The 15,177-nt window shown below is 17.4% G+C and overlaps 1 protein-coding gene and 1 long non-coding RNA gene across 15 annotated transcripts in view; one reads left to right on the top strand and one right to left on the bottom strand.

The window, feature by feature from the left end:
* The window catches only part of LOC107992898 (uncharacterized), a 122,037-nt gene that overhangs the window by 58,667 nt on the left and 48,193 nt on the right, over positions 1 to 15,177 (bottom strand). For 8 of the 14 annotated variants that reach the window (XM_062072083.1, XM_062072085.1, XM_062072077.1 and 5 more), the window contains one exon: positions 5,436 to 5,578. In XM_062072083.1, coding sequence (XP_061928067.1) covers positions 5,436 to 5,578 — 143 coding nt within the window. The remainder of the gene's footprint in view (positions 1 to 5,435; positions 5,579 to 15,177) is intronic. The other 6 variants (XM_062072084.1, XM_062072087.1, XM_062072079.1 and 3 more) reach the window with 1 other exon arrangement.
* LOC133665747 (uncharacterized) overlaps positions 1 to 15,177 on the top strand; it is a 101,985-nt gene that overhangs the window by 55,019 nt on the left and 31,789 nt on the right. The window lies entirely within an intron of this gene.

The following is a 15,177-nucleotide window of genomic DNA, read 5'->3' on the forward strand; positions in this document are numbered from 1 at the left end:
ATGGCAATAAATTATAAAAATAATATGGATAATTGTAAATATATATATATAATATATAATAATGATATAATAATGAATTATATATATCAGGTTAAATATCATTATATTTAAATATTTTAAATACGTATTTAAATATTTTAAAAAACGAATTTATTAAACATAGTATTAAAAAATTTGGTAATTTATTATTACTTCTAATAAAATGACAATTCGAAATATAAATCTTGATTAGTTAGACTACTACATAATGTTCTGTATGTTCTGTATGTAAAGACATCATTTCACTCATTGGATATTAATCTGATAATATTTATGGACAAAATTGAAGAATAAAATTAAAAAATATAAATTTTTAAAAGAAAAGTAAATTAGAAAATAATGGAAGAATAGCATAAAATTGGCGAAACAATTACAAACAATCTAATTTCATCAATATCCGGAAATTACAAATAATTAATTATGCGAATAAATATTAATTATTCATTATATCTTATATTATTATATTATATAAAAATAATAATTATATAAATAGTTTTTTCTGTCATAAACTATTTTCTGTCATAAACTAGCATGCATAGCCAAACATGAAATTTTTAGAAATAAGAAAGAAAGAAAAGCTCCAAATATAAAATTTTAGTTTTGATTTATTAATTTCCGAAATATTAATAAAAAACTTTTCTTATTTTTTCATTTATTTTTCAGAACTGTAAAAAAACAATTATAGTTCTAAACTTCTAACTTCTAATTTCTTTTTCGGGTATTATATTCACCTTCTATCACTATCAGAGGACATAATACTTCTTTATTTCTTCGCTGTTCATAATCATATATCATATTTCATATATTTAGTTTCATCGAATACATAGCAGTGACTAATTTATTCAAGGAAGAATTAAGATTAATAATCTTAATTATTAGTTAAAATATGACTTCTCGAGGAAAAAGAATAGAAAGATCCAATCGAGGTTTGGATTTATAAGTACTTGAGAGGAAGAAATTCGATAAATCTGACATTCATTAAGAAAATCAATCTTTGTTATTACTCATACATATTATAAATCTGTTAAATAATAAGTAAAATAAAAGCATTTTCCACACTGCTTGATTCAAAAAATTATAAATATTTATACAGTTTAAAGAATAAAAAGAGATTTAAAGAAATTATTTATTATATCAGTTATTTTTTTTATTAGCGTTTGTTATTAGCATTTCCATAATTTAATTATGCTAAAAAAATATATTATAAATTAATAATGCAAAAAAATATATTGTTAAAGTATGACAGTTATAATATAAAATATCATAAAAATTACGGCGGAAGAGATAATTATCAAAATATAATTAATGAAATATAAAAATGATTAAAAACTGAAGATTAATATTGATCAATCGGAATCAAAATGGACAAATTGCTTTCTGTTTTTTTCGAGAATATTGTATTCTATAATAATAATAATAATAGTAGATGAACGGATCGCTTGTTTCGAAGAGCAAATTCAGCAAATCAATTCAGCAGATCAATTCAACACTGTTTTTTTATATTTAATAACAATCCTAAAATATTTGAATAGCAGGAACGAACGGGAGAGATTTTCTAAATAATAAAAATTATGCGATATATTGGACAAACAACTATTCTTGCTAACACTTTATTTTCTAATTCTCATTTGTCAGCGTTCGCAAATACAAATCACATATCACTTAAATATGTGGTAAAGTATCATTTCATATTTTGACAGACTTTCATCTTAAAAAGAATTCACAATTCGATGATGGTGTAGACACATATGTGAGATAACTAAGACTATGACTTGATTATCTCATTTAAAGGATTTGGCGCGAAGCATATTAATTTCTCTTTTCGCCGATTATTTTTCCAATTATTCAAAATCAAGTTCAATTGAATTCCGTTTTAATGCAAAAAATTTATTATCAAATTTAAATTATATTGTAGTTCAAAATTATTGTGAAGAAAGGAATCAATCTTAGTGTTAGCTGCCGAAATTGAAAAATTGGCTCAAATGATTTTTATTGATTATCTCTCAGAAAGAGATAAATTGGCCACATCTCAATTTATTATGGCATTGATCAATGAAAAAATTAAAAAATTTCTTTCTCTCAGAGATTTCGTAAGGACTACTATTACTAGAATTCCGAAGATAGAAGTTGATTATATCTCGAGAAGAAAAACAAATCAGAATTAAAATATAAATCTATTTTTGTTTTTGTATTATAAGATAAAAAGAAAGTAAGAAAGAAACAATAAAGTTACATATTGGAGCAAGAATTTCCAGAAACATTATTGTAAAAAGAAGAAAAATAAGAAGTCGGCGTGAAGAGGAAATCTCCGGCTTCGATTTCTATTATCCTCATTATATTGAAAATAAATCCATCTTTAAACTTATTGATTGTCGAAGAAATATCGACAATAAAAAAATTAAAATAATTATTGATACGAAATCAAGTTTAAACGGATCATGAAAATAGATTTTAGATTTTAGCGGATTTAGGAACCGAAAATGTTTTTTTCTTAAATTTAGTTTAATCGACATATTTAATTTCGATAAATTCATAATATACATATATTATATTTAATTTCGATATTCAGAAGTTCATACTATGACGTTCCACATAGTAGCTGTCATACTTGTAATATATAATTCATATTAAAAGACTTGATCATGGCCAAAAGTGAAGCACTTAATTTTCTAATCATGATTCATAATCTGCAGATATTCATAATTGAATTTCATTTCATTATGTTCTCAAGAATTTGATGCATTAGTAACAAATTTTATCATGATACTTAATAATATAAAATTATGATTTATTAAATATAAAATTATGTAAAAAATCTTTTTTTATATAATTAGAATATTTTTTCTCTAAAAAATTATTTACACTTCTATATAAAATTTGAATTACTGTGTACCATGTTATTATCGTTTTCCAAAATTGATCTAAAGATATTTTATCAACCTATTATTATTCTGTATATTCTGTATATGTTAATGTATCTTTTATAATTGTTACAACATTCGAAATTAATAAAAATTTTCTAAAAATTTTTTTTATTAAATAATTATTTTCTTCTATTTGTTTTATTTAATTTTTTTTTCATTTATTTTTGAAATTGATCATAAATTGTGTATATTATTATCTATATGCTTATATTTATCAAAAAATTATAAAACTATTAATAATTTTAAAATTCATATTTCATTATGCGATTGCTTTATCATTTATTATCATTTCATTTTTTATCTTAAAAGCTATAATACGGTGTATATATATATATATATTATCTTCTTCGAGTTTATTTTTAATTATTTCATAAAATAAGATTTAATATATATGATTTAATTTATAATTATAGATACATGATAATTGTATAGTATAAATATTAATATATTTATTTTTAAATATATAAAATTAATAAATATATACATATACAGAATTGATATATATATATATATATATATATATAATTCTAAAAATATATTTTCTATTTTTATTTTCTTATACTTTAGATTTCCTTCAATAGCTATTTGACTACAAATAAAAATAAATATGAAAATTTTTTATTTATGAATAATATTACTTTTATAAAAATAAATTTTACAAGTTATTTCGAAGAATATGCAGAAAACTGAAAGATAAATTATTGAAAAAGCAAGAATACATGTAAATTTAAAAAGCGTTCGTAATATAACAATATATATACAACATAGTACAACAAAACATATTAAATAAAAAAATTATATTTCTATGATTTAAGAAAAGAAAAATTATATTTAAATTGATTACTGTGGGAAATAATTTTTTATATTAACTATGTGAATAACAATAAACAATAAATAGATAAATAATTAAATAAGTATGCACCTCATATATATAAAAATAATAATTCATTTTTTAGAAAAATAATGTTATTATCGCAAAAGTTATTAACAGCAATTCTTTAATTCAAAAAATATGAAAATTTTAAAATAGCTGATTCATTCATCATTAACCTAATATTATTAAAAATATTTTGTGTAACTTAAGAAATGCTTAAAGCAAGTAAAAAGCAACATAATAACATTAATAAATTAAAAAGAAATATAATAAAATATTAAAGTGTCAATATTTTAATATTTAGATAATATTAAAATATTATGTATTTTATATACTCTTTATTATACATTAATTATTTTTATTATATGTCTTATAAAATTTAAAAATTTCATATAGTCATTTTCATTATTATATGTAACATAAAATTTTTTTTCTAATTTTTTTCTTTAAAATATACGAAATATATAAATAGATAGAATTATATTTTTATTCAATACTATACATGTAACTAAAAATGAATATTTTGAATTTTGAAATGAATTATTTAATGAAATAATTTTCAAAAACAGAAAATATCAGAAAAACTTTTTCTGATATTTTTTGATTTTTAAAATCAAATCTAAAACTTTTTTTGTGTATATATATATATATATATATATATAATATTTTCATTGTATATATATATATATATATAATATTCTTCATAAGTTAATTATTTAATGATAGTTGATTAATGATTTTACATTCATGTTATGTATAATAATAGCTATCTAAATAATGATTCTGTTTAAAAAAAAATGCAAAAAATCTTTTACATTTATTAGAAGAAATTTATTAGAATCTTTTAAAAATTTTTAAATAATTAACACACAAACAGTTTAATTTGAAATAGGAAAGCACATCGTTTATTGCAATAATTGCAAGCTTATAATATTTATATATCTTATTTTACATGTCTTAATTTATGCATAGCTAATAATAGAATTATTAAAAACTAAAGAAAGATAGAAATATAAGATTATAATATATACATAAATATTATAATTATAAAAATTAATTAAAAAAATAATATTAAATATAATATTTTATATTTTATTTAATTTCAAAAAAATATTATCTGAAAAATAATCGAGTATATACAATTATTTATATAAAAAATGGTATATATAAAATATTAATTGATAATAAAATTACAACGAAAATATAATCTCTAATGTAATTCTAAAATTATAATGAAAATGAAAATATAATATAATCTCTAATGTAATTCTAAAAAATAATGAAAATATAAGATGTATAAGTTTAATTATAATTTTAATTCTAACTTTTTAACTTCTAACTTTTGTAAAAAGATTATTTGTAATTCAATATTAAAATATAATATGCACATTTTATATATCAATTGATTAAGATATTAAAACATATCGAGAATATGCTTTCAAAGATTTAGTTTTCAAATTAGATTAATTTAATGTGGAATTAAAAAAATTTTGATTTAAAGAAATAAAAATATAATTTTAAAGATGAGAAACGAAAAATTATAAAAAAAAAATTTATGCATAAAATATAAACATAGAATATGATAGTAACAAGCGTACCTTTATCCTAGATACAGCTTCTTCTGCTTGGCACATACGTGTAGATTTGGTAGGCTCTCCTTCACAAACAAGTTGAGTAGATCCCAGGTATCGCGCTCGAAACAACACTCCTTCAATTAAGACTGAAGAATCGTTGAGAAGAGCTGAAATATTCACAGAAATTTAGATTTTTTATATGATTCATTATTCAAATTATTTACAAAATTTACGTCTTATATTACAAAAAATCGTAAAGAAATTTAAAAATTAAAACTTGAAAAAATTTAATCGAAGGTATATGAATTGGAAATATAATCTCATTTAAAAGAATATTAATGATTTTCGTATATTATTTATCCTTAAAAAAACTTCGTATGATTAGAATATCTCTTTTTTTAAATTATTCAATTCTATCTAAAAAAATTTTCACTATCATGTAATAAAATGAGATAATAATATTTGATAAGCCATCCTGTACAAAATTTTTTTTATTATTATTAATACAATAGAATTTTGATTATTCAAACTAATCTTTCGAAATCATCAAATAATCGAATTTTTTGAATAATTAGGTGATTCATATGATTATATATGAAAAATTATAATTTTTATATGTTATTTTTATTTATTTGTATTTATTCATATTTATATATTTTTATTCATTCATATTATATATACACATATATATACACATATATATACAAATATATATACATATATATACATATCTGTATATATATTTTTTTTTAATGATTTTTGTTTTCCTAATCTTGTTAAATTGCTAAATTGCAAAATTTTTATCTAATATTTTTCAAAGTTAATAATATTTTCGCGGAAATATTTTTTGCTTCATACTAATGATTATCTCTGATGTAACGAATACTTCAAAATGCGCGAGAATATCATTTAAATTTTAGATATTACATTTTTCATTATTTTCTTCGTTAGAAATCTTTTAATATTCTTTAATTCTTTCAATAATTTTATTCATCATTTATATCATTGTTCAAGCTATTACATCACTTTTATTATAATTTGTATATCTTAATAATTATCCATAAATTTTTTTAGAAATAATCAGATAATTAAGGTTTAAGTTATTATTGAGGTTCTATTATATATATAGTTTATATATATTATTATATATATAGTTATTATTACTTATATAACTATTATCACTTACCGAGTATATCCAGCAGGAATGTAGCAAATGAAAAACAATTTTTTTAGATATTAATATTATGAATTAAGACGAATGACAGAGTTCTTTAATAGATATTAGATATCTAATACTATATTAATAATATAAGATAAGATCGTTAACTACAAAAAAATTAAAAAAGATTGAATGAAAGATATTAAGATTCTAACGTATTTTAATACGTTAATTATATACTTATATATATATATATATATATATATATATATATATATATATATATATATATATATATTTGCATATATTATAAATAAATTGATCAATTTCTGTTTTGTAAGAAATACATTATATCGTAAAAATTAATCTCAAACATAATCGCAAACATAAAAATTCTATTTAACAAACTATAATAAATAAAATTACATGTTCATTAAAATGTGTCATTATATTTTGTATTATTGTTATTATTTTTATTTTTTTTGTGATATTGACCAATGAATATTCTACAAATATTTATTTTTCTTTAATGATTTGATTTATCTCCCGATTTCCAAAACTATCTCTATTGTATTATTATGAATGCTTTAGAATATATGAAAATATTTATATAATATTTATATTATTTCAAAATCAAGATATATTAAATTGAGTTTTAATTTGAACATTTAATATTAAATGTTACTTTATAACTTCACAAAATTATATACCTAAATTTCATGTTAATTTACTATTACAATTACTATTATAATATAATAATTTATATTGTATATGTATATAATAATTTACTATTACAATTACTATTACAATAATATTAATTATTTTGTTATTTTATTTTGATGTTTATTAATTTATAAATAAAGCAGAATAGAAAATACATAATATTATTTTTTTCTATTCGTTTAAAAAAAATCTAAATGTCAAGCAATAGAGATATCATTGTATTATTGAAATCTTAAATTAATTGTATTAAAATAATTGATTTTTATTGAAATTTTAAATTATGTATTTAAGAAAGGTAATAAATTATATATTAAATATCAATATTAGATTATTATGTATAATATTTAATATTTAATATTACATGTATAATAGTAATTATAATAGTGAAAATTTTAATTTTTATAATTCAAATGAAAAAAATAATTATTTTTTTTTTAATAATATATACATCTTCATGTATTTATGTGATATATATAATTATTTATATATACAAATATTTTCTTCTAAAAATAATGAAAGAATTGTTTTATTCTTTCATTATTTCACTATATAATTATAACTATTAAAAATTATTTTGAGATAGATATTATTCAATTATGTAACAATCATTTTAAATAATTTTTATTTTTTTTGTTGAAAAATTATAATAAAAAAGATTTTTAGAGATTAATAATTATGATTATTTCGATACTTAATTAATTTTATATTTTACAATTTTATAAAATATTTCAAAATTTTTTTTAATTATGATTATTATGCCCGATTCAATGAATTAAATTTTATATTTATTATTATAATTATTTATTATTATTATATTTATTATTAACTTATATAGATAGGAAATAATAAACTGTATAATATACTATCACAGTATCATATATTTTCATAACTCATAATATATATTTTCATAAATTTAATGATATATTTTGTAATTATTCATCGAGGTTAGATAAAAATATTACATATTTTCTGCTATTCTCAATATTATCAATGGAATAATAATCAATAATTTTATTATTAAAATATTATATCAAATATTTATTATCCATTGTTTTCGCTTGCCTGTTTCTTTATCTTAATTAAAATTTTCTGTGATTCATATAATACATATTTCTATGCAATGTAAATTACTTTGTTTATTATTAATAAATAATGACTCATAAAAGAATATTATTTTTCTGATAAATATTTCATCACTTTTAAATTTATATGTTTATCTACAAAATATAACATTTTGAAAATATCTGAATATATGAATATGAATATCTACTATTTTAATGAATCAATGGACGAACGAAATAGATGAACGAACTTCTTTCATTTAAAACATATCAACATTTCATACTAATTCAATATATTTTAATATTCAACACTAATTTCGTTTTATCGTTTGATATTAATGGATACAGATTTCCAGCAATAACACTAATTCTTTATATATTTTTTTCGTATTATATGTTTTTATTTTTCATGTTACTTATTTTCAATATTTTTTATATTGATAAAGTTTATATGAATATAAAAAAGAAGAAATGGACATTTCTGATTAATAAATTGTCCTTTGAATATTCATATAGTTTCTTTTAAATCAATTAATTTGATCATAAATAAAAATTGTTTCAATTTGTTTTTGCTTGGAATATTTCATTATAAAACGTTTATAGATATATTAATCATTCTTTTTCCAAATACTATGAGATATAAATAAACTTATCTATTATATGTTAATAAATAATTGATTATTTTTTGCTTCGACATTACTTTTTTACTTATAACATTATATTGCTCATTATATAATCGTACTTAAGTTCAATATTTAATATTTCTTAAAATTTTATTTTTATCAAGATTATGTCAATATGATCAAATTTAAATATATTTTAATATATTTTAATATATGTATTTAATACACACACACACACACACACATTTTATGTGACAATAAAAAATATATATATTATAATAAAAAATCAACGACGTAAAAAAATTTTTAGAAAATAATTATAAAGAAAAAATAGTCTATATATTAGTACCATATTTTTTTCTAAAACCATTCAAGTATTTGAAAGTTTTTTCATATTGTTAAAAATTCATAATTTTATAAATTTTGTATAATAGATACATTAGCCGGTATGTATATTTTTACATTAGAAATTTATTTCTATATTTATTTGGAAGAAAAAATTTTATTTTTTGCATCAAAATTCAAGAACTTCTATTCACATAATAATTTTATTTTTTATTATTTTTTTTTTTAATAAAATCTAATCGAATATTAATGTTTTTCTTTAACAATATCGAATTTTTTTTCTTTTTGCAAGATTTATAAATTTTTTTAAATATTTTTCCAATTATTCACTTATTAATTTTTCTATATTCCTTAATAATAATTCAATAGTTATCAATTTTTTCATTACTTATAATATAATGAATAAAATTTTATTTATCTCATGTTAAATAAAATCCTTGATCATTAAAAAATTTTAGGATCTTTTATTTTAATTAAAAAATTTTTTAAATCTTTTATATGTATATTTAAAAATAATAGAATGATTTATAGTATATAATATTTCAATTATTTTTTATAAAATCATGATAAAACATCATATAAAATACCTTTTTTGCCCTTATGTATATTCATATATATTAAATTTTTGACTCTAGAACATTGATTATGTGTCAGATTGTAATATTTTATAGCAAAAGAACTTCACATAAAAAATTTTTGATAATAATAATTTTTGATAATAATTATAAATGCAATGATTCTGATAAATGCAATGAATTTTTAAATGAAATGTTATGTAATCATTATATATCACTGAAAATTGGAAATTGTGATAATTTATTCAAAATATTATAACTTCATTAATCAATAATAAATTACGTAGATTTCAAAATAATCATGAAAATTCAGAAACAGTTATTTTTGTATTTAAAAGGATATTGATATTGCTTTCATTTTTCATTGTTTGAACAATTTTACACAACTAAGCATTTTATCTAATAAAAATTTAAAGTACTTACTTAATTCATTAATTAAGAGTTATTGAAAATACATGAATATATATGATCTTATATATGTATATATATAATATTGATATGTAATATATATGATATCATATATGTATTATTTTTTATTATTTTGATATTTAGAATTCACTTTTCAAAGAGGTATTTTTAAAAATATCCTATATTTATATAAAATATTTTTTATAAAATATAAATAAATAAATTTTTTCGTCTTGTTTTTGATATATCTCATTATGTACTATTGATTTTGTGCACTTTGTTCCATGCTATCGAACTTTATTTTATACATATATTCAAAAATTATATTCAAAAATACAATAAATTACTTTCAATAAAAATAACAATAAAAATATAATACTTGTATTATTCATATATATGTAATAATGCATCTATATTTTATGTCTGTTACTTATTAGAATTTATACTTTATTGGAGAGAAGATAATTTTTGTTTGTAGAATTTTGTTTATAGAATTGTATGATTTAATTCATATAGATGAGCATAAGAAATTTTTTAAAAATTATTTACTTAAATGAACATCTTTAAAAATAAGATTTGAAAAAATTAAGACGAGAGAAATTAAGTTTTGAAAATAAAATTTTTTGAAAATTTATAAAACACAAGAAAAGATAAAATTTCGAATTTAATTTTTTTCTATATTTTTTTTCTATTTTGTATAGTTTAATTTTTATTCCATATTTTTCGTAAATATTCATATAATGAAAGTACAAATTATTAAGCTTTTATTTCTAAAGCTGTTTTTATGTTGGAAATTGCTTTAAATAATTGTACATTATAGGAGAGACAACTCTGACATCTTGAGCTAAATATATATGTTATCATCCTAAGGAACTTTTTCTTATAAGGATATCATCGTAAGGAACTTTTTCTTATAACTTAATTGATAAGTATTTGTGTTTATTAAAAATTTATTAAAAAATAAATAAGTAAATAAAAAATAAAATAATTTTTATATTAATTTGTAATTTTTATATAACAATATATTTTTTATAACAATTTTTATATAACAATAAGAATAATCTATTTTATGTCATTTTTTAGTAAAGAAAAACGATTTATCATAAATGATTTTGTGTTAGATTTATATAGATAATATTAATTATTATTTTAATTATTGTAATTAAATTGGCTTCCTTACAGTTATACACACATAACAACCTGACAATTAAATAAATTTAAATAATCTCAAGTTTATATTATCAAGGACATAACTGATCATATTAAAATTTAAAACAAAGATTAGATTTCAAATAAGGTAATATTTAAAAAATATTATCTTATTTCAAAATCGAATTTTTTATAATTATATTAAATAAAGAAATTCGTAAAATAAAATAGTATATGAAAACTAGAAATATTATATTATTTCAATAATCAGCGATGAATGAGAAAAATAAGAATGGAGAAAATAAAATATCACATGATTCAAATTGTTATCTATATATTTGTAACTGATACAAGCATCTAAAGAGAAATTTTAAATTTATGAAAAGTATATAAATTTATATATACTACTAATTTATATATATATATAAATAAAAAAAAAAACTATAAAAGAAATATATAAAATATATAAATATATAAAAGATTATTCATTAAGTTTTAAGATTATACATAATTATATAAAAGAATATTGATATTTTTATAATATATATGAAGTAGGTGATTACCTATCTCATAGTACAGAATATTTTGTTTTGTATCACTTAAATGGAACATTTAGGTTACATTTTTTTAAATTTTCAAACAAATTCATGAACTTTTATCAAAATTTTTATTTTAGAATATTTTTATAAAAAATGTTAATTTTTAAGGAATTGAAATTATTTAACACTGACAAAAATGTTCAGCAATTTTGAGACAAAATGAGACAATACAAGAATGACAAAAATAAAATTAATTATCGTGCATTTAAAATAAGAAATTCATAAATTTAGAATTTTAAGAAGAATTAATTTTAAGAATATAAATATTAAACAATTAAATATCATCTTTATAAAATATATATATATTAAAAAATAATATATTAAAAAAAATATTAATTGTAATAATTTACGTGAGAAAAAGTGATTTAATATTAAAGATATAATCAAATTAGCAAATTAGCAAAAATAAGAAAAAAATTAAAGCTATTATTTAACTTCTGTCATTCGTTACTCATCAATTTCATAAATAAAATTATTATTTGAAAATTATTGATTTATTGTATAACAATGTTTTTCATATTAAATAATAACTACATTTTTGCAGTAAATAAAATATTTATATTCCTTATAATTTATTTTTTAATTCATTTTTTATTTAAAAATAATTTTATTTAAAAAAATAAATCATTTTTGATAATTATTTTTAATTTCATTATTAATTTTATTCCATGGTGATAGCTATACTTTCGTAAAAAATTCTTTTAATTTTATTACAACACAAATATATAATTTGTCCAAATTGTTAAAAATTTGTAAAATTTTTAAAAATTTTAAATGAATTTTTTTTAATTTTATTTCAAATATATATTATTTATATATATATTATTTATTTGTTAAAAAAGCTTTATATTTATCTTGTATATTAATTTTATTATTATTTATTTTGAATAAATTCAATTTATTCATTGTATATAAATAACAACTAATTTAATTTATTATTATTGATAAATTAAGTATAATTCGATATAATTTTTATTCAATAATTACTTAATATATTTATTTTATTATTTTGATTTGTTTATTTGTACTAGTTTTAATTTGCGTCGTCATAAGTCTACACATTCTGTGTCAATATTTTTTATTATTAATTTGCTAATAAAATCAAAATAAAAGAAAAAAAAGTTACTTGAAATGAAACTCAGGAATCACCAATAGTTTTATTAATTGATTTTTGAGATATTCTATATAATCAATTATATATGTGTTCTATATATCAATTATATATATATATATATTATAATTATATAGAAAATCACATATGATTATATATTATGTAGAATTCAATATATAGCATTGAAAATTGTTTAAAAATTAAAGTCAACTATCTATTATATAGGATGAATCATTTGATTATATGATCATCTAATCATTTCAATTATACCTCGTTTTCAAAATTATAATATAATATAGCATAACATAATAGTATATTGTTAATATATATATAGTTAAAATTTTAAAGCAAAAAATTTATCTTATTTTATCTCTTTATTTTTTTTATATTTTTTTATTGTATATTCAGAATGAATTTATTTGAGATTTCGAAATTTTCAATGTAAAAATTATCCATTAAGGAAACATTAGTTAAAAATAAAAATTTTATGAAAAAAATTTCAAGAAAAAGTATTTTGCGAAAAATTTCAAAAAATTTGTTTTGTTACGAGCAAAAAAATGTATAATACATCAAATACAAAAAGCAATATTTCTGAAAATAATAAATGTATTATTATATATGATGTTGGGAAAACAGCCATTCTCTAATCAAGCAGACTTCTCACAAAATCATCAATATGAAAGGTCACAATTAAGATTAAAATTATTCTTCAGAAACAAACATTAATCAGAATTCAAGATATGAAATCAAATCCAATTTTGCAATATTGCAAGCAAAGCGAGAATTCAAAAACAAATTAAATATAAGTAAAATAAAATTGTTTATAAATAAATATAAATAATATAATATATTATTTATATAATATATAATATATATAATTAATAAATAAATATAAATAAATAACAAAAAAATTATCAGACAAATTCATTTTAAAGTTTGTTTCGAGATAAAATTATCTTTAACAGAAAAAATACTCAAAATTCTGCGAAAGGAAGACGAAAAAAGATAAAATATGAAAGATATCAAAAAATCATAAATTCATTATTAATGATGTAAACGTAGAAATACCAGTTTTTATCCAGTGATTCCTATTCTGAACTTTGAATTATTCTGAATTTAAAAAAAAGAAACTAAATGAATTCATTCAAATTAAACATTTTAAAATGGGAGATATTGAAAATAGATAAAATTATTATATAATAATTTGCATACTGATTCCTATTAAGCTTAAAATAATGAATCTAGGTTGATTTGAAGACAATGCCATTTTTGCAGATAGTATTTAAGTAACATTTAAAATAAAACATTTTTTTTCAACATGACCCATTATATGTTCCAATTAAATTAGGCAGCTTTAATGACAATATCTCATCACGTTACTCTTGAAGAGATTTATGATAATACATGGATCGGAATCTGAATATTATTGTCTTTGTGTAACACTTGTTTTAAGAATTCGAAAAATTTTTTTTTTAGTTGCAACTTCAACCAGAGATTCCAGCTCCCATACACATAATCGATATTTCATCACTTATCCTGTTTTACAGTCACCAACACAAAGATTTAAACGAAAATGTTAAGTGTTAAAATATAACAATGTGAAAAATTAAAAAAAAATTAATTTTAATTCTTATAATTAGATTATAAGTAATTGTTGATTCTGCAGCAAAATAAACAATAAATAATTAACAATTGTTTTCGTTTGTTATTTTTTAATAATGTTTTATCAGTAATCAGTTCAATGTTATATGCAAATCTGAAGATTTTCAGAGAGTGAAAAATAAAAATAAAACCAATAATTTCAATTGTATAATTAATTTACATTTTATCTATTATTAATTTAATATTAGTTAATTTAATAATTAATAATAATTTTAATAATAAATATAATAAAAATCTTAAAAATTATAATATTAATATTTATAAATAAATAGGTAAATAATAGAAAATAAAAATAAGGATAAAATAAAAAGTAAAAATTGCAAAAATCCTAAAATATTTTATAAGATTAAT

Source organism: Apis cerana, linkage group LG2 (assembly GCF_029169275.1).
Source record: "Apis cerana isolate GH-2021 linkage group LG2, AcerK_1.0, whole genome shotgun sequence".
NCBI lineage: Eukaryota > Metazoa > Arthropoda > Insecta > Hymenoptera > Apidae > Apis > Apis cerana.